Source organism: Miniopterus schreibersii (assembly GCF_964146895.1).
Source record: "Miniopterus schreibersii genome assembly, chromosome: 12".
Taxonomy (NCBI): Eukaryota; Metazoa; Chordata; class Mammalia; order Chiroptera; family Miniopteridae; genus Miniopterus; species Miniopterus schreibersii.
The window spans coordinates 4,197,138-4,219,976 of NC_138112.1; the positions used below are offsets into that span (position 1 = coordinate 4,197,138).

General features: G+C 53.8%; 1 protein-coding gene across 2 annotated transcripts; it reads left to right on the forward strand.

Annotated features, from left to right (window-relative positions):
- Window positions 1-18: 18 nt before the first annotated feature.
- Window positions 19-21,687, forward strand: BACE1 (beta-secretase 1). Of its 2 annotated transcripts, none has more exons than XM_081153202.1 (9): window positions 19-746; window positions 13,789-13,877; window positions 15,350-15,566; window positions 15,941-16,078; window positions 16,742-16,876; window positions 17,815-17,916; window positions 18,239-18,388; window positions 18,643-18,814; window positions 19,637-21,687. In XM_081153202.1, exons 1-9 carry the CDS (start codon window positions 489-491, stop codon window positions 19,876-19,878), a joined length of 1,503 nt encoding a protein of 500 aa, XP_081009328.1. In that variant the 5' UTR covers window positions 19-488; the 3' UTR covers window positions 19,879-21,687. The 2 variants fall into 2 exon arrangements, with proteins under 2 accessions (XP_081009328.1, XP_081009329.1); XM_081153203.1 differs by lacking the exon at window positions 19-746 and adding an exon at window positions 12,711-12,804.
- Window positions 21,688-22,839: the final 1,152 nt, after the last annotated feature.

The following is a 22,839-nucleotide window of genomic DNA, read 5'->3' on the forward strand; positions in this document are numbered from 1 at the left end:
AGCGACCCCGCGGAGCGCGAGAGCCGCGGCTCTGACAGCCGCCCCACGAGCCCCTCCGCCTCCCGGCCGCCCGGGAGCTGGGCGCCAGGCCACGGCCCGACCCGCGGGCGCAGCTGCGGGAGTCGGGAGCCCCCGCCTCTCCCCGCGCCGCCGACCCGCCGGAGCGCCGGACGGCCCGCGCTGCCCACCCGCCATGCCCGCCCCTCCCAGCGCCCCCGGGGGCCCGCGTCGGCCTCTCCCAGATCTGCGCTGAGGCTGGACGCCGCTGGCCAGATGTAGCCAGGATCCATCTCCTCCCCTCCTCTCTGCCGATTGTTCCTGCCTTTCCCGCAGCCTGGACCCCAGGCTGGCCCGGGGCCCGCAGGAGCCCCGATGCTGCACAGCGCTCTCTCCTGAGAAGCCGCCGCCGGCACCCAGAGTTGGGGGCAAGCAACAGGGACGGACCTGGGCCCGAGTGACCCCTGCGGGCCTGAAGGCCAGGGCCCACGATGGCCCAAGCACTGCCCTGGCTCCTGCTGTGGATGGGCTCGGCAGCGCTGCCTGCCCACTGCGCCCAGCCTGGCATCCGGCTGCCCCTGCGGAGCGGGCTGGGGGGGACGCCCCTGGGGCTGCGACTGCCCCGGGACACCGAGGAGCCGGAGGAGCCTAGCCGGAGGGGCAGCTTTGTGGAGATGGTGGACAACCTGAGGGGCAAATCCGGTCAGGGCTACTATGTGGAGATGACTGTGGGCAGCCCCCCGCAGACGGTAAGGCCCAGGCCCGCTCTATCCCACTTCCAGCGTGAGCAGGGGGGCAGGCTGGAGAGGGCCGCTGGCCCGCTAGGTGGGCTGGATGGTGTGGGCAGGAGCGACCCTCCCCAAGGAGTGGTCCTTGGATCACGGCGGCAGCTGGGATCGTTTGTCATTCCCAAAGTCCCTTCCCCTTCACAGGCTTCCCAGTTTCCCTGGTGGGACTGACCTCCCCTCACTCCCATCTTACACACTTCCATGCGGGGAGCCTGACCTGGGGAAGGGTCCAACCATAGGGTTGCTAGGAACAGGTGTCAGTCCTGGCAAAGCCCGAGTCTCCCACCCCACCGCTCTGGATCTTGGTCACCCAACCCTATTACCTCCTGTGGTGTTCCGGGAATCGGGGTTCCCACCATCATTTCCAGCACCTTGAAGACCTGATACAAGTGGGCTCCAGCCCTTTCTCCCACTGTCTGGGCTACCACCAGGACAGCAAAGCATGATGTCCCAGCTCCTCTGACCTCCAGTCTAGATCAGAAGCCCTAGGCAGACTCTTGCCTTCCCCAGGCCCTCCCTCCTACTCCCCCCTCCCCCCTACTCCCCCCTCCCCCCTTGCATCTACACTCCAGCCCCTCCCCCGCCCAGTGCCTCCAAGACAGGAACACAGGCCATAGGGGACTAAACTGAGCCTGGGGAAAGGAAAATCACAGCTAAGGAACCGGAGCCCCCTTCTAAGAATAAGACTCCTTTTCTGAGCTAATAGGTGCTGGGGAGAGCAGGGGACAGACATGGCAGCAATGGGGAAATACTACCTGTTCTTCCCATCCTTCCTGACAATTCATGGTACCTCCAAGGTGGCCGGTGGAGGCTGCCCCCTCTGCCCCTCTGCGGGTGGGTGAGAGTGTGGGTGCTAGTGGCCCTCCATGGGTGCTGTGACTGACCTCTATGTCCATGTGCCACCTCTGTGGCTGAGTCTGGACATGGGTGGCAGGATGGTTCTGTGTGTGCTAGTATATGTCACCTTGAATCTGAGCCTGCAGATCTTTGTGATCCACCGTTCTCCCCTGGATCTGTATCCAGGAGGCCTGTCCTTGGGAGGGTCTATGAAGGTGGGAGTGTTTGTGCATAGAGCAAACACTTCCCTGGGCTTCTCAGAAAGCTCCTACACTGGACCCGAGAGAAATGCAAGTCTCCACCTCCCAATTCCCTGATTCAAGCAAGCCTTCCTAGGCCCCTGCCACCAGGCCTCCCACCACCTGGCTGATCCGAGGCTCTGGTCTCCTCACTTACCTTCCTCTTTCCTGTGCATCCTAACTTACCCAGACACAGTCTTGACTCAGTCCTCAGTGTGAGGACAGAGCCTCAGTCTAAGACCCCGCTGCCTGGCCCACAAGAACGCTGGGTATTGTCAGGAACCAGGGGGACCAGGATGTGCTGTGCAGCTGTGCACAGACCCCAGGACATGGACACAGAGCAGGGCTGTGAAACCAAGAGGGGCTTTGGGTCAGACAGACCAGAAATTCAAGCTTCTCCTCTTCTCAGCTATGTGGCTTTGGGCAAATGATATACCCTCTCTGAGGCTACTGCCTCGACTTTAACACAGATGAATGAGCTCTTCTTTCCTAGGTAACTAGGGGTTAGACTGTGTAGGTGAAAGCATCTCAAACAGTGTAGGTGGACACATAATTGACCTCCAGAAAATTAAAATCAGTTTCTCCCAATTTGTCTGGCCACCTCTGCCTCTTCTGTACTATGCAAAGAAGCATAAAAACTTGGTTATTTGGGGCCTCAGTTTTTTGCACATATAGAACTGGGGGACCACTTACTATACTTCCCTGGGCCCCTGAGATGATGTCTATACCCCCCAGCCCAGAAGTTGGCAGAGTGTAATTGCCCAGTGAATGTCAGTTCCTCCCCACCTTTCTAAGAGAAGGAGAAGTGGGCTTAGAGTTCACCACCAGCCCAGGGAAGCCTTTTGACTGTGGGTTGCCCTGCGTGCACACCCGAACCAACCCAGCCTGTCTCTGCTCTGCGGTGACTCTGGTTCTTTCCCCGGCAGCCTGCCCTTTCTCCCTGCCTGGTGGGCTGTTGTAAGCACCATATAAGAACCCAAATGGCAGAGTACTCTGGGCAAGTAAAAGTGAGCACTGTCTGTGTGCCATGCAATTAGTTGCTGGGTTTGGAGGCTGATCCACAGAGAGATGGAATATACATTTTCTGCCCCTAAAGAGTTTAGTATGAAGTGAACGTATAAGTGTGAAGACAAGGTAATCCGTAGCAGTGGTACTCCAAGTAAGGTCCCCACGCTCCTGTTATCAGAGCCTGTTAGAAATACAAACTCTCTGGCCCCACCTGAGACTTACTGAGTCAGAATCTCAGGGAAGCACTGATCTGCAGTAGTACAAAGAGTGAGCTCTATTGGTGTCCAGGAAGAATAAAATCAGGGAAGGCCTCACAGAGGAGGTGTGCTGTGAGGAGGAAGGTCATTCTCAGTGGGGAAATGGCACCTGTCCCACCAAACTGGAATTGAACTTTATTTGTATGTCCACTTCTTCCCTCCCTGAGACTGGGTCCCATAGACCAGAAGAGGCCACAACAAATGAGAATGAGTTGTGTGTGTTTGGGCTTAGGCATGTTTGTTCAGGAGGCAGAGAGGAACCCAGTCCAGGTAATGTTACAGGTTTGGGTAAATAAATAAGTCAAATTGCCAAAAGTCTTAAATGTCAAGCTCTAAGGTTTGGACATTGTTCTGCAGATATAAGGGGGGAACTGAACTTACTTGTGTAGGGGAATGACATAAAGAAAGCAGTGTTTTAGGAAGAAACATCTACATTTTAGAAAGAGTGGAACTGGGATAAGCAGGGGCTGAAGGCTGTCACACAGTCCGAGGGTGAGATGCTGTTACTGGCCCAAGAGGCTGAGAAAGACAAAAGGGAAGGGAAGACCAGGTTGCAGGGAACAGTGTGGGCAGGCGGACAGACTTGGTGACGCTGGTGTGAACAGTGAGGAAGAAAATTTCAGAGATGATTTCGAGATTCTGATCGGGAGTATCCTGGAGCAGAACAAGACCCCTGGGGGAACAGGCAAGTTGGCAGGAGGGGATGGCTTAGCAGTACTTGTATACAAGTATCTACTTATATTTATGGTTGCGATTCATGTAAAGTTTTAAAAATAAATTACACATAGGTTGTTTGTTTTTTAATATATCTTTATTGATTTTAGAAAGAGGAAGGGAGAGGGAGACAGAGAGAGAGAAACATCCATGATGAGAGTCATTGACCGGCTGCCTCCTTTACACACCCCCACTGGGGATCAAGCCTGCAACCCGGGCCTGTGCCCTGACCGGGAATCGAACCACGATCTCCTGGATCCTAGGTTGATGCTCAACCACTGAGTCACGTCGGCCGGGCAGTTATTTTCTTTTTTATATTCACAGCTTCTAGCAGAAGAACTAGGGACGGAGAGGGTAAACAGCTGGCCAGGCGGCGGGCCAGTAGCTCCTGCTGCACCGCGCCGCCTCGCCTGTGTGTCCTGGGGAGGAGAAAGAGTTTACCGAGGGCGCCCCCTGCCCTTCTCCCGTGATGCCCTCCTGTCTCCCTCACTGCACTTACCCAAGTGTCTAACCGTTGTTTCCCTCATAAAACATCAAGCCCATGAGAACAATCTTTTAAAATTTCTTTTTCAGTGTCTTATTTCTCTTCATCTAATATCTGCACCAACACCAGGCTCAGAACATGCACCTAAAGAGCGCTGAGTGATGAATAAATAAACCGTAAGACATCCAAATAGAGCTGTTGATGGGCGACTGTAAGCGCAGAACTGGAGCTCTGCTGAAAATATTTTTATTCTTTTTCCTAAATGAATGAAAGAATGTCATCTCATTATAATGGCCTGAGCGTCACTACCCAAATACAGGCTAATAATTCGTTAAGATTGAAATCTGGTGAGTCAATGCAGTTTAATGAATGTCTGTTGAGCACCTATGTGTGCGGAAGAGAAAATAATGTCCTCTTAGCGCTCGGAGGTGCACAGTTTGGTGTGAGACCCAGGCATGTAAACGCCTAAATAACATCCGGGACCTTAGGCATTTGGTCCGAGCAGAACAGTGAGTCTCGGGGGCGCTGGAGAGGGCTGTGTGCAGGGGAGGCTTTGCTGCGAGGAGAGGCAGAGCTGAGCCGAGGCGCTGGAAGCTGGGCTGGGGTCTGTGAGGCTGGGAGAGTTGTAGGCTTGATTCTAGGGGCAGCAGAGTCCTTGTAAATGCATGACAAGGGGATGGGCTCGTGTCGTTTTGGCTCCAGGGAAACAACTTCAGTGTGGAGCAGTGATTTTCAACCTTTTCCAACTCATGGCACATAAACTAATTACTAAAATTCTGCAGCATGCCAAAAAATGTATTAATATTTTTTTACCAATCTAACAAAATAATAGGTATAATTTCATTCATTCACGCCGACGGCTATGGTTGTGTTATCTGTTGTCATTTTTTTATTTGACAACCTAAGGGAAAGGTCAGTGCCCCTGACTAAAGAGTCAGGCATTGCACGGTTTAAACCTTCTTGTGGCTCACGGTTGGAGGATAGCTTGGGTAGCCTAGAGCCTGAGAGGAAGGTCAAAGGTAGAAAACAAGGGCCAGGAGGGGCGGGGTGGGGGGGAAAGAAAGGAGGTGGGGTCCTCGAGGCCGCTTGGGCCCCAGCCCCGCTGGTACAGGAAAGGGAAGAGAAGACCATTCCCCTCCTTCCAGCCTCTCTGGCTGTGTGGTGTCAGGGGAAACGGCAAAAGGAGCAACACAGTTTTAAAACAGAGCATAGTTTTCCAGAATTTTCTAGTTAAAACTCTGCGTGAATTATAAGGGGGGTGTATTAGCATGCCTATCTGGAGGGTGAGGAAATTGAGGCTCAGAGAGATTAAGTGGTTTGCCCAAAGTTACTCAGCTAAGAAAGAACAAAACTAGGGTTCAAATGCAGGCCTTTGGATTCCAAGTCCAAATACTGGGTTCTTTCCAGTGTTCTACAGTTGGGACATGTAGACTTTGGGATGCCAGGGGGCCTTTCCCAGGATGGGCACAGCAGCCAGCCGAGAATGGGGATCTGGAAACTGGGAGAGAGAAGTCAGGACCGCACGAGCAGGCCCGGAGCCTGCGGAGAGGTGGTGTGGAAGCCAAGTTAGCAAATGAACTGCTCTTTGGAAGAGCGGAGGAAAACGACTGGGGAAAGGCGAGGGATCAAGGAAGCCAAGAAAGTGACCAGAGACGGAGAAAATTATGAGGGTTCAGCATCTCAGAAACCAAGAAGGGCCAAGCAGTTTTCCGCCCCTGTCCCCAGAATGGTTTTCAAACTGGGGTTTATGGAATTCTATAAATGGACCGCAAGTGTGGGGGAGAAGGTTAAGAGAAAGATAGGAGGACAGGCTGTACCTTCCACCCTCCTAAGCTCTCCTGTTCCCACCTGCCCCCAAATCTCCCTACCCTCCCACAATAGCTCAGTTTTTATTGCGCTTATATAGTGGAATTCCAGGTTATATATATGTATATGTACATGTACATGTACATGTATATGTATATGATGTATATGCATAAGTTCTCATACTAAAAAGGTTGAAAACCATTGAATTCAAAGAACTACCCTTCAAATTAGACAACGCAGGTGGGACCCTAGTTCTAAGGTTGCTGACCCAGCTCTGAGACCACAGCAGGACTGCCTGGGCCCAGGTTCCTGCTGCACGTTGGCCGTCTTAGGACCCTCCTGCCACCATTTCACACACTTCTCTGCCCCCCAGGCCAGGAAAGAAAGAGTTTATCTGCGTGTGGGGGCTTTGAGGAAGACTGTGCCCTCTCACTAAGGTCAGGAACCCTTCAGGCGTCTCCAGTAAAGAGCTAAGCAGAGTTCTGGTTGAAAATCCAGGGGGAGAAGCAGAGGAGCCCCCTACCTGACAGCTAAGCGCTCTGTCTTCTGGGAGCCATTTCTCTGGGGCCCGCGTAATGTAGGGTTCTAGGAAGGAGCCAGACCCTTTTCCAGGCCCTGGAGCTGCCCTGAGCTCTGCCACACCGCAGGTGCTGTGCTCCTGGGACGGGGGCGCGCACTCAGAGGCAGACGATGAGTCCATGGTCCTAGGCCTGACATGGGAAGCCAGGACTCCTAGGTCTTTTTCTCAGTGAGCCGGCTGAGCTCCCTGCCACCCCCACCCAGCCACTCCTTTCACCAGGCCTTCTAAATTGGCATGGCCCTGTGGTTACCCTCTCTGCTGCCCAGTGTCATCCCCCTGCGTCCAGGCGGGGTTGAGGTCAGTGAACCCACCGCTTACTCTTTTCCGGTGCCTGTGGACTTCTTGCCAAGGAGCACAGGTGTGAACCCTGGTGCCTCCCGATGGCTTGAGCAGAGAAGCCCAGGTGTGAGTGTGACCCAGGTCCCACAGGGGAAAGTGGGCTGTGCCACAGACCAGCTTCATTTTCAACTGAGTACAGACCCAGAGAACATGAAAATCGCTGTCGCCTATGGGTGGGGCATGGATAGACAACAGGAAGGACTTACAGTGAAAAGCAGGTGGCCCAGCAGCTGTGACACCTTACAGACTGGGGCTTCCAGATGGGTTTCGTGGAGGCCAAAGGTGCTAAAGAGATGCCTCAAGAGCCGCCGGGGATGGGACAGACACAGGAAGTGGAACCTCTCCTTGGAACAGCACCTCTGCTTTTCTTCTCTTTGGTGCTGGGATCCTGCATGCGCTCAGAAAGGCATTCTGCTGCTTTAAAAAAGGGTGAAAACCATTGTCTTAGATCTAATCTCTAAGACAGATGGGTATATTTTTTGACCATTCTGACTTGAATCAGAAACACTGACAAAGATTAGTTGGGCTGGATTTGAGGCTGGGGGAAATGGAGCATCCTGTCTAAAGGGGAAAGGGTGCCTTAGATAAGGTTTGGGGTGATGCAGCCACCTTGGGATTCCTTAAAAAAAAAAAACACAACCCAAGGTGGGGAGCCTGGCAGCCTGCTTGCTCCCAGGCATCAGTTGCCAGCTTCAGCCTGCAGAGCGAAGTGGAAGCAGGGGCTATGTCCAGGACAATCCAGTCATTTTCACTGGGTCAGCTGATCTGGTCAAGGTGGGAGGAAGCTGGGCACGACCCAGTGGCTAGATTCCGTTTGAGGCAGGAGCTGTGCACGCTGCCTGCGCTCAGCGCTCCCGGATGCTGGCGTCAGGCTCCTGCGGTCCTTCCCTCCTTTCCACCTTGGGCAAGCGCAGGCCTGGGAACATCCACCTAGGAAAGCAGGCGAAGCCGGCGCCCAGGCTCTGGAAGCAGGGAGCCCTGAAGTCCCTACGACTGCTCCAAGAAACTGAGGGGGTATTTAGTGAGCTGCGCCCGTGTGGGTGTCAGTGTCATCGTCACCATACAGTACCAGGCTGAAAAATCACCCTGCAAGGACCCCAGGGCTGAGAATTAACAGCAGGAGTCTGTAGTGGCACAGAGACCTGCGGCGATAAGGCAATTACTATCAGTTAAAACGTTTTGGAGCACCTACTGAGGGCTGGGGGAGAATAGATAAGGATACAGACGTGCTCCCACCCTTGTGGGGCTCCCAGTGTGTGGGACATGCAGCATTGGGTAAGCGATTAAAAGTTAGACCAGCGATATGCAAAGAAGCACAGCTGTTACTGAGGACTGCAGGGGAAGGGAGCTCATCTCTGCTAGGGCCATCGGGCAAGACCTTTGGGAGAAAGGATGTTTAAACTGTGACTTGAAAGTTGGACACAAGTTTGACAAAACAGGGGGAGCACATTTTAAGCAAAGGAAACAGCATGTGCAAAGGTGCAGAGGTAAGAGGTCTGTGTGCTTTTGAGAACCTTCACGAGAAGCATGGTGAGGAAGGGGAAAAGTGATGAGACGTTCATTGGGATGGACCTATGGTTGGTTAGAGGCCCCCAAGGTCAAGGATCCCAGGATTTAATTCGGATGGTTTTGTATCAGTTACCTGATGCTATGTAACAAAATACTCCAAAACTTGGTGGCTGAAGACAAGGGCTATTTTCTTTATCGGGATTCTGCTGGTTGGCTTGTGGTTCGGTAACGGTCTTGCCTGGACTCACTCGTGGCTGCATGCAGCTGGTGGGTCAGCTGGGGACCAGACCTTGCTGGACCAGCTGGACCTCTTTCTCCAAGAAGTCTTTCACCTTCAAGGAGGCCAGACTCTCAGGGCAGTATTCCAAGAGGGTGACCCCAGCGCATGAGCACTTACCCCACCTCTGCTTCCTCCTTTGCATAGACTCACTGGCCAAAGCAAGTCATGTGGCCAAGCTCAGAGTCTGTCAGAGGGGATCACACCAGGCCAGGGATGCAGGGGGGTGTGAGTCACTAGTATAACAACCTACCATGTATTTCTCCTTCAAATGAGAGATTCAGGAAGACCGAGGAGATGAAAAGCCAGGCTTGGGCTTGGTCAGGACCTACGGGTCCTTGTCCTGGCTTTGTGGCTCATTGCGTAAGATGGGTTAAGTTGCTTACTCACAGTAGGTCTCAGTTGCCTCCTCAGTATGATGGAGGAAGGGCTCCTACATCTCAGCTTAGCAAAAAGGCTCGTGTTATAAGAGGATAAGAGCTTTCCTCCCATCACCTCCAAGGCCCACATCGAAGGACATAGCCTAGGGGAATTAGAAGTAGGGTAATTTAGGTGAAACCCCCCCCCCCCCCAAGAGGCTTACAAAGCTGGGGAGGCCCCGGGATACACTACCAGGACAGGCTGCGGATCTTACTAGAAGTCTTTCAGAATTGGAAAGAGTCCCACCTCTCCAGGCCCATGGACAGATGACTCCTGAAGTCTTTTTATCCACAAGTATCTGAGCTATTGCTGTCTGCTACTTAGAGTTGGGCTAAGGCAGCTGGGATTTGGGAACAAAGAGCTTACCCTGAACTCAGCAGCTCAGTACCTGTCTGATCAGCCAAGATCTTTTGCTGAAGATTCCTCAGGGCCTTGTCTGCAGAAGGAACCAGCAGGTGTGCCTTTCCCTGTGGGGCTTGTTAGCACTTCCCGTGAGGCTGCCTTCCCTCAGAGGCCTCAGGGGCGCGTGTGTTTGTTAAGTGACAGGCACTGACCTAGCCCCGACCCCCAGGCTTGGTCCCCTGTGCCTCTAAAGGCCACAGCTTTGGAGACTCCTGAGCTGGCGGGGCCCCAGCAGATGGGGAGGAAATAAGATGGTTTCAGGACCCCAGGCTGCCTGAAGACTGACGTGTCAACCAGGGGACCTGGTGAGAGGAAGGCAGGTCCGAGACGGAGCCACACCTATAACCTAAAAACTAAGGGACCCCTTCCTCACCCAAAATATAGGGCAGATGAGCTCTTTCCCATTCTTTCCTCTAACCATTCATTAATTCAAGCAATATGTATTGCCAGGCCCTGTGACACCCACTAGGGCGCAATAGGGATTTTTTTTTTTTAATATATCTTTATTGATTTTAGAGAGAGGAAAGGAGAGGGAGAGAGAGATAGAAACATCAATGATGAGAGATTCATTGGTTGAGCCCACAACCCGGGCATGTGCCCTGACCGGGAATCGAACCCTGATCGCCTGGATCCCAGGTCGATGCTCAACTGCTGAGCCACGCCCGGCCGGGCGCAATGGGGATTTTTTAAAATTAGATACAAGGGAGGTGAGAGTCACTGTGAAATTAGAGTGCCAAGCTTTGTGGATGCAGGTTAGCAAGAGAAAAGAATGTCCCTTTAGAGACAGACTGATGGATGACAGGAGGTGAATAGACAAAACTGCAAGTGGAAAGGATGGCTTGAGGACCTGAAACGATGCCAGGGGGGCAAGTAGGCAGAGGGCTTGGGGGGAACGGGACATGCGGGGCCAGATATGTAGGCAGGACTGGATCCTGAAAGAGTTGGAAATGCTAGTGCTTTAAGCTTTACTTTTAACAGCAAAGGGACACCATTGACGCAGAAGGGTTAGCCTGGTCAAATTTGCACCTTGAAAAGATCACTCTAGCCACAGCGCAAAACCAGGTTGGAGAGGTGAGGGTGGTGGGTGTGCCCTGAGCAGTCGTCTTCCAGGATGAAATGGTGATCGCTTGGCTTGGGGGCGGCAGAGGAGATGGCAAGAAATGAACAAGTTCAAGAGGCTTTAAAGACAGTTAACTGGGCAGGGCTTGCAAAAATGTGAAGAAAGGACGGTGCTAGGAGGCCTTTGAAGTTGCTGACTGTGGAGCAGATGGTTGGGGTGCCATACGGGGAACACTGGGAAGCACCGGTGGGCAGGACCGTGCGTGGTCAGCTTTGGACATCCTAAATTTGAGGTATCTGTAAGGCAGTTTGATATGGGCTTCTGGAGCTCAAAGGAGTGGGGCGGAGGGCTAGAGCTATACACTTAGGAGGCATTGGCACAGAGGCGAGGGACACATCACAGCCAGGGGCGAGATGATTTTGGGGGCACAGGGCAGTGTGTGAAGGAGGTGAGGTCAGCGTGCTGACTGCTCTGGAGAAGTCGGTGCGAGAGCCGGATTTAAAAACTGTCTTCTGCATTTGGTGACACGACATCATCGGTGACTGTAGTAAGGGCTGTTCCACAGTGGAGGGAGGGATAGAGGCACAATTTTAGAATGGGCTGAGGAAGGAGGGGAGGCGATGAAATGCAGACAGCTTGGCTGAGGACCTCGGTTGTGAAGGGAGAGGAGAGAGAGGGTAGCTGGAGGGGGGTGTGAGATTTCAAAGTTTTTCCTAAAAAAGTAACTAGACCAAAGCATTTGTAAATGCCCATAGGGAGACTTGAGATTTGGGGGTGGGAGTTGGGGTCAGGGACTGGCCTGGGGGTTGAAGACCTGAGGGGCTGGGATAATTAATAGTGGAGGGTGTCTGAGAAGGAAGGAGGGAGTCTGCTCTGGAGCCAGGAGGAGGGCCAGCTGAGAGGGGACTGGCAGGCAGGCAGGTTGCAAGGACTGGCTGTGGGAGATGTGGAAGGTCCTACCTGCTGGCCTCCTTTGGTGAGGGTGTCTGCAGAGAAGGCTTGGTGGCAGGCAACCCTTTCATGGCTGTTTTCCTCTTAGGCCATCCCCACTGCCCTGTTTCCTGGTGGGTGTGGTGGCCCTGTTGCTGTCGGGCCTGCCCCTTAAGAGGTCTCTTGGGAAGCTGCCCAGGGGGCTTTGCTAGAGATGCTTAAGGACAGGACCAGAAAGCACTCTCTCAGAAGCAGAACCACACTGCAAAGGGCAGACAGCCGTCAGACATTTGCCCAAGAGGAAATGGCAACTATTTATTTTGGTTTCCCATTTTCTTGTGAAATGGAGAAGGGAAGGTGACAGAGCAGTGGTGGCCTGAACTCCTGGTATGGGCCTCATGGTGGGGGAGTGCCGGAATCATTCCTGTCTTGGCTTGACCCCATTTGTGGTGAAAGGGGGAGACGGTCCTCAGACCAGAAGGGTGGGACTGGAAAGCCAGCAAGAATGACTGGGCCTCCTGGCTGGGAAGGGGGTGGCCTGCAGAGAAAGCCTCCCCCACCCAGGACTGGGAAGGAGTAGGGTCTGGAACACTGGGGACACGGAGCCCCCAGATAAACACTCCATTGCCCATAACACATGGCCGCGTTCCAGGCTTCTCTCCCCTGCACCGCTAAGGGGACCGAGTTGTGGACGACACCCTCTTTCTTTGGAGTCCCACGAAAGCAGGGATCCCCACCAATCTGAGGTTGACCTGGTGCTGGGAGCAGCGTCCTGGCAGGTGGGGGGTGGGGGTAGGTGAGAAGCCATTTTAATCATTAACCTGGCGATTGAATCTGAGCTGCTGGGCCTCTGGGTTATTGATCCTCTCAGAGCACAGCCTCTGGGGCTGGGGCTGCTCAGAGACCAGGGGGAGGGACAGGGGAGAAGTCAGGGAAGAGGACAGAGAGGGAGATAGATGGGAACCAGGTCCGGAGTGGAGGCCCGGGAAGGGTGACCAGCAAGGTCAGAGGCCTGGGGACCAGCGGAGGCCAGGAGACGAGCAGGCTTGGGGGCGGTGCAGTCAGCAGCGCCACAGAGGAGCAGGCGAGCGGGAAGGAGTGGCAGAGAGGAGGAAACTGGAGCCCGGGAAGCACGGCGACCTGCCCAGGGTGACAAGGTCAGAGCCTGCACCAAACCCGGGGCAGCCGGCTTCACTGCACTGAGGAGAGACGATGAAAAATGCAGGGCCCTGAGGTCGGGGAGGAGCCGAGGTCGGTGGACACGGCAAGTTGGCAAGAGAGGACTCACTTTTCGGAAGGCAGTGTTTCTGAGGACAGGGCCTTCCCTCTTTCTGCCTGTGAGGATACAGTAGGCATTCAAAAAACAGCTTCAAACCCAGCTCTGGGCCGTCCCTTCCTCTGGCCGGGAAGTTACGGGGGAGGCAGCCCAGCAGGCAGGACTCGGGGAAGGCGGGCAGGGGAGGAAGGAGGGGCAGGTCGAAGAGATGCTAGAAGGGGCCGCCCAGCCGGGAGCGCCAAAGACACCTGTCCGTATTCATCCGGCCAAAAACCAGGGCCCCCGTGAGATGGCATCCTACTGGGCTCCCGCTCCCCACTGTTTCTCACAGTGGGACTCAGGTCTGTCACCTGAGACAGAAGAGGAGCCCTTCGTGGGGCCGCGTCTGGCAGGCAGGATCAGGAACACATGGGCGTCACCGTGCCATGGCTGTCCCCTCAGCCCCCTCGCCGGTGCCAGCTCCCAGACAGCTCCTCTGAGCTGGAGGGGCCAAGCCAGGCTGCCTGCTGGAGATGTGCTTCCTCAGAGAGGCAGGAAAGGAGGGAAGGGCAAGCTCTGCAGCCAGAAGGGGACAGGTGCACACAGTAGGTAGGGCAATGCGAGAGACAGGGATTGAGGCACACCCCACACAGATAATGTGGCTCTCATGACAGAAGATGTCATGATTCTCCAGTGAAGGCAGAGCAGACACGGGTTTCTGAGGCCGTGCTGAGGATGCCACAGGACCCCATGTTGTCTATGGCTGCCACGTGTCCCGTCCTGCCTCGCGGACGTGTCGCTGTGGGCACTCCGAAGGGAGGCTATGAGGCCGGTGGGGCGAAGAGCCTCGTGGCAGTAACGGCGCTCTCTCCTCTTTCTCTGGCAGCTCAACATCCTGGTGGACACCGGCAGCAGCAACTTCGCCGTGGGGGCTGCCCCCCACCCCTTCCTGCACCGCTACTACCAGAGGCAGCTGTGAGTCTGGGGAGAGCTGGGGAAGGGCACTTCCCAAGGGTGCAGGGCCAAGGAGGGGCACGGAAAAGAGGGCTGTGGAGAGACTGGGTCCTCAGATCCCTTCCTCCTGCCGGGGACAGGGAAGGGGAACGAACAGTGACCAGGACAGAAGAGTGGGGTAGGGGTGGATTTGAGGGGCACTGCGGGAAAGGGTAAGTTGAGAGACAGCCAGGAAGTTCTTCGGAACTGGGCGCCAGGCAGCCTCCCGGGGCGGGGAAGTGAGGGAGGAGAGCAGCCCCAGCGTTCCCAGAGCGACCACAGGGTCCATTCCTCTTCCTGAGTGGGGGGCCAGGAATCGTTCCGCACCCCCTCAGTGGCTCTCGGTTTTGAGACACCACCAACCACCTCTAGGATGAGCAGGCTGCAGGGAGCTCGCTGCTGTGTTCTTACCAGGGGTCACCCTCGGTGGCTCCGCACAGTTCTCGGGGGTGAAGAAAGAGCCTCCGGAAACCCCACTGCCTGGACCAGCATCAGGGACCGGGAGCTGAAATGTCTCCTCCCACATCCCCAGAGCTCCAGCAGCTGGATTAGCTAGCGGGTGGAAGGGAGGGTCAAAGTGGGTTTTTAAGGTAAGGGGCAGCGAGGGATCACCTGGGAGCACCCTTCGCATAAAAGCAGTGGCGTGAGAACATCTGATGTCTGAGGCATCTGTGTGAAAACCTGTGAACGGAGGCTTAACTCCCAGTCTGGGACCTCCAGGAAGATGCCAAGGCCACGTTCCCCAGTGCTGCCTTCTGCGGCTGCCTCCCTCCAGCTTCCCACCTGCAGGAAGCTGTCGGGGCGGGCGTGCCCGGAACCACAAAGGGAATTCGTTGCAGGTCCTCGTCCCAGTCCTGTCCCTGTCCCCCATCACACCACACAAGCCCTGGTCAGCGGTGTGGTTAGACGCAGGTGGTTTGCCAGGCATGTTTTGAACAGGTGGTATGAACACCCTGAGCTCTGCCGAGATGCTGTGCAGGCCCCTCTGGAAGAACTTGCTGTAGGGGCTCCCCGCTCACCCCGCTGGCGCTTTGTCTACTGCTCAGATGGCACCACTGGATCCCAAGGCAGCAGGAGAATCAATGACTCCTTTTCTCTGGGAGCTTGATGGAGCTGGGGGTGGTGTGGGGAAGAGATGCCACTAACTGTCCCTACAGCAGCAACCAGTACAATACACAAAGCAGAGGCTTGTTCTTCCAGGGCCTGAGCTTGAGACCCAGGGGCAATGGAGACAGGAGAGTGGGCCCCGGCAGTGGCCCCTCTTCTGTTTGCCAGGTCACTTTACATTCCGTCCTGGGTAGTTGGTCTCCCTAGAGAGCATTGTGCAGCTGAAAGCATCTTACTTACCTAGACCGCCCCTGAGATGAGGCTGGGCATTTGGGAGTTGTTTGGACGCTGGATCCCTATACCAGTTGTGGTTATGCATCCATGGCTCTCTGCCTCCATTTCCACAGGTCCAGCACGTACCGGGACCTCCGCAAGGGCGTGTATGTGCCCTACACCCAGGGCAAGTGGGAGGGAGAGCTGGGCACCGACCTGGTGAGCATCCCCCATGGCCCCAATGTCACTGTACGTGCCAACATTGCTGCCATCACGGAGTCAGACAAGTTCTTCATCAATGGCTCCAACTGGGAAGGCATCCTGGGGCTGGCCTATGCTGAGATCGCCAGGGTGAGCGGAGCAGGCCTAGCGCTAGACAGTGCCTGCACATCACGCCACGCAGGGGCGGAGTGGGGACAGAGGAGGGGAGGGTACTTCCTAAGGGAGGGAAACATCAGTTGAAAGGCAGTCTGAAGTTCATCCCTGTCAAGGGCAGAACTACAGCAAGAGACGCTGTGGTTGGTAGAGCCGGCTGTGCTTTCTACTGACTCAGATCTGTAAGAAAAGAGGGCCCCGTGAATCCGAAACAGGTGAGGCACTCAGGGATCAAAGCTCTGATAGGTCTGTGGGCCCTCAGTGCTTTCCTGTTTGCACGCCGTGTCAGGAAGCTGGCCCCAGGCCCTGAGGGTCCTGCATGAGGACTCACTCGCGTCTCTCTGCCACAGCCTGACGACTCCCTGGAGCCTTTCTTTGACTCCCTGGTAAAGCAGACCCACGTTCCCAACCTCTTCTCACTGCAGCTGTGTGGCGCCGGCTTCCCTCTCAACCAGTCAGAAGTGCCGGCCTCAGTTGGAGGGAGCATGGTGAGTAGGTCCTGGGAGGGGAGGTCCTGGCACTGGGCAGAGACGGGTGTCACCTGCCCCACTCCCTCCTCTAAAGCAGTCTTGGGCTCCACTGTTTAGTATCTCTACGTTCCCCAGCCCCCTCCTTGTCCATCCTCCATCCTCTCCTCCTGGCATTACCCCAGAAAGGACTCAAGCCACCTATGTAAGCCTGGGAAGGACCAGCGAGGACTGGGATTCAAAGGAAAGGAAAATGAGACCTGCTCGAGTAAGATCATTCAGTCCCATCCTCAGAAGACAGAGGTGTAAGAAGTTTAAAAGTGTACTTATTACTTAATTAGGACAACTGGTGAATGGCTCTCCAACAAGCAGAGGAAATAAACTACAGAAGCAGATTATCACTCATCCAACATTTATTGCGCCAGTTTAGGTTTAAATAACATCTCAAGGACTTTGTAAATCTGAAACAAATTATTAAAAATCCTGGAAAGTCTCTTCCCCTGAACACACTCAGTACACTTTAAGAAACTGTAAGTTACTCCGGGAGTGGTTAGATTAGCAGCAGGTGAGGTGGTCTGTAGAGGGCCTGGCCACTCCGGGAAATCGCTGGTCCTCCGCTTGCTCTCAGGCAGACTTGCAGTCCACCCCTGCTGGGACTCGGGTACCTGCCTCTTTTCTCCCTAGATCATTGGGGGTATCGACCACTCGCTGTACACGGGCAGCCTCTGGTACACACCCATCAGGCGGGAGTGGTATTACGAGGTGATCATCGTGCGAGTGGAGATCAATGGACAGGATCTGAGAATGGACTGCAAGGAGGTAATAAAACCAAGGGGACACCAGGGAGAGGGAAGGGGGCGGCCACAGTGTGAGGCCAGACCCTGGTTATGAGGTTGGGAGGACAAGGCAGAGGTGCAGGACCTGCAGGAAGGCTCGGGGCTGAACCTAGAACAGTCGGGAGCACAAGGGTCGCACAGCAGGACCTGGGATTTGGAGCGGGACTGGCAGGGCGCTTTCACAGGGACTCCTCGAGGTATGGCCTAGCAATGACCCGAGGTATGGCCTAGCAATGACCCGTCCGGCCTTGCTTTATGGCCTTGGGCAACTTGTTTGTAAGGCGGTGTAATCTGATGCTGTACGGAGTCCAGCTTTGGAGCCAGGAAGCCCCGGGTTTGTGGCTCTGCCATGTACTAGCCACCTGCCCTTAGGCAAGTCACTATCGTATTTCAGTTTCCTCATCTGCAAAAGGCAAGAACAGCGTCCCGAAGACGTGGTGGAGGGAGCATGAACTGTGCCATCCTAGTGCCCAGCACATAGCAGTACCAGTAAACAGCAGCTAACCCGCCTGTCCTCCTTACTCAGGTTCTGAATGGATGCTAAATTAGAATAGGTATAAAAGTATTATGGAAAGTTAAAACCATTATATGAGCTATTTCTATTTTCAAGATTTGGGGAACATCTTTTCACCCAAGATAGTAAGAGTTAACACTTACTGAATGCTTCCTATGTGCCGGACGCCACTTTAAGCACTTTGAAAGTATTAATTCATTTAATCCTTATAACTCCGTGAGGTAGGTACTAGTATCATCCTGTAAGCTGCAGAAACCGAGGCACCGAAGTTAAGTAACTTTCCCAAGGATACTCACCTAAGAAGTGGTAAAGCCTGGATGCCAACCCAGGCAGACTAACCCCCAGGCTCTGGCCGGAGCATCATCACAACAGCTCCTGACAATTCTAACCCTCTCTTCTCCTCTCAGTACAACTATGATAAGAGCATTGTGGACAGCGGCACCACCAACCTTCGTTTGCCCAAGAAAGTGTTTGAAGCTGCAGTCAAATCCATCAAGGCAGCCTCCTCGGTCAGTGGGACTGTCAGGGGTACAGAGAGGACTGGAGTCAGAGGGCGTCCGCCCCCACTCCCATTCTTTAAGAGCCCGTGTCTCCCCTTAGGCCCTTCTCCTGAGAAAGCTTTCCTGAGCGTTTGCTAATCACACAATCCCCCCGTACAAAGTTTTGGCCTCACTCTCCTGGTCTCTTCAATTATTGGGTTTTGATTTACCTTTCCCCAGTTTGGATGTTGCAGGAAAAGCAAATAAAGGGCCCACTGTTATCTGGAAATGGGAGAGGCGAGGTGGTGACAGAGGCCGTTTCCTCACTGCTCTCCCTTTCTGACCGACACAGACGGAGAAGTTCCCCGACGGCTTTTGGCTAGGGGAGCAGCTGGTATGCTGGCAAGCAGGCACCACCCCTTGGAACATTTTCCCAGTCATATCACTCTACCTAATGAGTGAGGTCACCAATCAGTCCTTCCGCATCACCATTCTTCCACAGGTACGTCCCTAACCCTAGTCAGTGGGACCCCGGGAAGACAGTGCACATTGGGAGACAGTCAGCAGGCATGGCTCCCAGAACTTGGAAGACAAAACAGATGAGTGTCCAGTGGTAAAGGGCTCTTGGAAAAAGCTACCCTCCAAGCTCAAGGGTGACTAAAAGAGCGGCCTAAGGACACAGACACCTAGAAGGCAGAGATGGGTGAAGGGTGGAGTGAGGAAGAGAAGACTGACTCTCCGATTCCTTATCCTTAGCAATACCTGCGGCCAGTGGAAGACGTAGCCACGTCCCAGGACGACTGTTACAAGTTCGCCATCTCACAGTCATCCACGGGCACTGTCATGGGAGCTGTTATCATGGAGGGCTTCTATGTTGTCTTTGATCGGGCAAGAAAACGGATTGGCTTTGCTGTCAGCGCTTGCCACGGTGAGAGCGCCCGGGCAGGGGTCTATACGTGTTCTCCCTGTCCAGCAGTCATCAGAGTCAGACCGGGGCCCATCAGTCAGGGAGGTGGGAGCAGTGGCCTCAAGCCAGAGTCCGTGCCTGTGCTTTCCTTCCAGTGCCTGGCGTGGCGACCCCACCTGCATGGTAGCCTCTGCTGGGCACCCAGGGCAGCCAAGTGCTGTCGAGCACCTTGGGAAGCTGAGATTCAAGGGGGCTGGCAGAGCCCACAGTGACCCTGCCACCTGCTGGATGGTGAGGTTGAATGCCACTTTAGAATGGTAGCAGGTGCCCTGGCCAGTGCGGCTCAGTGGTTAGAGCGTCAGCCCACACACCAAAGAATCACAGGCTTGATTCCCAGCCCCAGATGGGGTGCCTGTGGGAGGCAGAAGCCAATCGATGTGTCCCTCACATCGATGTTTCTCTCTCTCTCTCTCCTTCCCACTCCTTACTCTCTAAAAAACTCAATGGAAAAAATAGCCTCAGGTGAGGATTAACAAAAAAGAAAAGATGGCAGCAGGGTCTTGTGGCTCCATTTCAGCAGTGGCAGGTGAGGCTACTAGGTATCTACGGGGCTGGCCTTTCAGTCAACTCAGAACTGACTCTTAGGTGTCATTCCTACGAGACAGCTATATAGGAAAAGGCTGTCGCTCCCCAGGACCCGGGAGGAGATGCGCCCACCTAGCACTGGCTTTCTATGGCCCCCTGGGGCTGATTCCCAGGCCTATCAGGAAGTCCTTTTTTTTGAGTGATCCAACCTGCTCTATGGCACTGAGACCTGCCCTCTCACATCTGCCCTTTCTCCAGTGCACGATGAGTTCAGGACGGCAGCCGTGGAGGGCCCCTTTGTCACCCTGGACATGGAAGACTGTGGCTACAACATCCCGCAGACAGACGAGTCCACCCTCATGACCATAGCCTACGTCATGGCCGCCATCTGCGCCCTCTTCATGCTGCCCCTCTGCCTCATGGTGTGCCAGTGGCGCTGCCTCCGCTGCCTGCGCCGCCAGCACGACGACTTTGCCGATGACATCTCCCTGCTGAAGTGAGGCGGCCCGGGAGCAGACAACAGAGACTCCCTGGACCCTCTGGGTGGTGGGTTCAGGTTGGTCACAAGGAAACAGATGGTACCTGTGGCCAGAGCACCTCAGGACCCTTACCCGCCCACCACGTGCCTCTGCCTCGACCGAGAAGGGAGATGGCAAGGTGGGTTACAGGGACTGCACCTGCAGAAACAGGGCAGGGAAGAGACACGCTGCAGTGGCAGGAGCACTGTCACCTCAAACTTGAGCTGGGAAATTCTGCTGCTTAAAACTTCAGCCCTGATCTTTGCCCACCACCCCCTCTAAACCCTCCAACCCAAAGTCTCCTCTTTCCTTAGTTCCAGAAGTAGGGGTGTCCCACCCAGGTTATCCCGGTGTGTCTGCGGTGCCCTGGCCAAGGCAGTCGGAGTGAATGCAGTTTGTTTTTGCTTTAGACATAGGAACTGTATCAACGAGCTTAACATTGGTGCAAAGACTGCCTCTTGAATTAAATAAAAAATAATCTGGCTGAATATCTGTACAAAGGGGATAGTTAGAAGAGGAGAGGGAGTGTGAAGACAGGGAACACAAGTCAACACTAGGAAAGGTGGAAATGACCACCGCAGGCTCCAGTTTTAGACTCATCTCCTAGACAGAACCCATCTCTTAAGATGGGCGTTGCTTCCCAGTGGTCTCTTTGCTGTGGTTGCAGCCTGACCAAAAGTGAGAAGCACTTGTTTAGCCAAAGTGCTCTTTTTAGCTCTTAAATGAAGTGTCCACTAAGAAGTTCCGTCTAACAAATGAATTTCTACCTTATTGATTCCTTCTCTACCTGAACACTTTACTCTACAAATGCTTGGTAACAGTGAAAGGTCCCAACCCTCCTAAACTGCAGGCGCTCTGAGGGAAGCAACGGGAACAGAGCAACAGAGCAGGCTGGGCTCGGTCTTCCCACTCACCTCTGCACTTCCTCCCCAAACCCCTATCCTCTGGAGCTCTGCAGCTGAGGTGCTATGAACGGGGCCAGGAGACCTCTCCTACCTAATAATCCTCGAAAGCAGAATCCTGAAGGCTCATTCGACAGGCATCGGGGTGATTCCCTTTACCCCTGTCTGGGTTTCTTCCTGTTCAGCTATAAGCTGTAGTGAGATCTTTATAAAACAGAGCCGTTCCGTTGCCTTTTCACCCTAATGTCACACCCTCCACGTATCTGGCTAAGGCATCCCAGAGTGTCAGAACACAGGGCTTGCTGACTACAGCATCATGCCTTCAGCATCAAGGCTGCCTGGAGAAAGGATGGTGGCCTCAGCTTCCTCACTTCCTTCATCATGAGCCCCTCAATGGAATCCACCTTTTTCTCCATCCTGCTCTCTGCTCCCCACTCCTAATAGTATTTGGGTACCCAGGCTGGTTCTTGGGCTAAGTATTGGGGACCATGTTCATTTTCTATCAGGTCTAACACAGTCGACTATGATGCCAGTGTTAGTGAGAAGAGCTGAATTTTCCTAATATACCCACTGTCCTATTCCTATGTGGTCAACACACTGCTTCCAGGCATGGGCCTGAGTGTGGAATTTCCTGATGAGGGAGAGGACTACAAGGAGGGCCTCTGGGAATCCTGGCCTCAGCCAGCTGCCCACAAGCCATACACCAATAAATTGAGAACACTGAGTCGTAGTTTTTATCTGGACTCTTCATTGCCCTGCACCTGGTGCTGCTTTGGCTGACGGGACACCCAGCACCACAGAGACTGACAGGAAGACTGGAGACTGTCCACTTCCATCTCAGAACTTACTGTGTAAATAAACTTCCAGAACTGCTACCATGAAATTAAAATGCCATTTTCTGCTTTATAATTTCTACCAATGTGGGGAAACTGGCTCCTTCCCAGCCCTTCCCAGGGCATTAAACTCAACCCCGTCACTCTAAGTCCCACTGTCCAATTTTCCTTTAAGAGAAAACGTGGGCTTCTTTTTACAGTTACTTCCTTTCCACCCTGAAACTATAAACTCTAAGTGTAAAGAAAAAAAATCTTGACAACAGCTTCTTGCTTGTAAAACTATGTGTCTTATATTTCATTTTTAAAGTCTACTCCAGAGAAATGACTGTCCCATCTCTCCTCACTGCACTAGGGTCTGCATGGCTGTTACCACTGCAGGCCAGTGGACAGGAGGAAGGCAGAACAAGGCTGGCCAACAAGTCAGCGCTTTCTGCTGGATCCTGAACACGAGAAAAGAGCAACAATGAGGCAATGAGGCCCCAGTTCCCATGCACGACTCTCCAAAACACTGTCCTCCTGCTACAGTTGGCTTTTACTAGGAAGCAGTTAACCCCCCTACCTACTCTCTCCTTTTTCTCTCCTTTGGCTCCAAAGATCTATGGAAAAGAAACAGAATATTCTTTATACCCACTGAAAAATACTGCAGATGGCCCAAGGGCTCCTGGAAAGTTGAGGGGAAATAAAATCTTAAGATTACAAGATAAAAATGAACCCTTGCCAAATGGAAAGAACAAAGGTGCTGGTCTTCCATTTGCCACATGCCCTTACCAGGACAGCTACTGCACTGGAAGCATGAATGTTCTATTAACCAAGGAAAGTGGGTCATCTGACCTCTATAGATGGGTGGACTTAGGCGATTTCAGTGACCCTACAAGATGTCAAGGAGGCCCTGGGAGATCCAGCTCCTCACACTATGCCAGTCAGTAAACTGGCTGTAAGACAAGAGAAGAGAAAGAGTATGTCCATGAGCTGAGAACAAGAATAAAAGACAAAGAAGCAAAAGAGTAAGAACAGAGGGGAGAGAATTCAGATGGATCTACAAGGGAAAGTTTTTGCTACCCTAGTGTATTGCTAGTGTGAGCAAGCATTTCTAGGTCCTAAATGGAAAACAAATGCAGCAGTTGGTGATATAATAATGTCCTTCCCCTGGAGCTACTGCTTTAAAATTCACACTTAGTTTTTAGTTGTTTAATTCCAAAAGAGAAGGG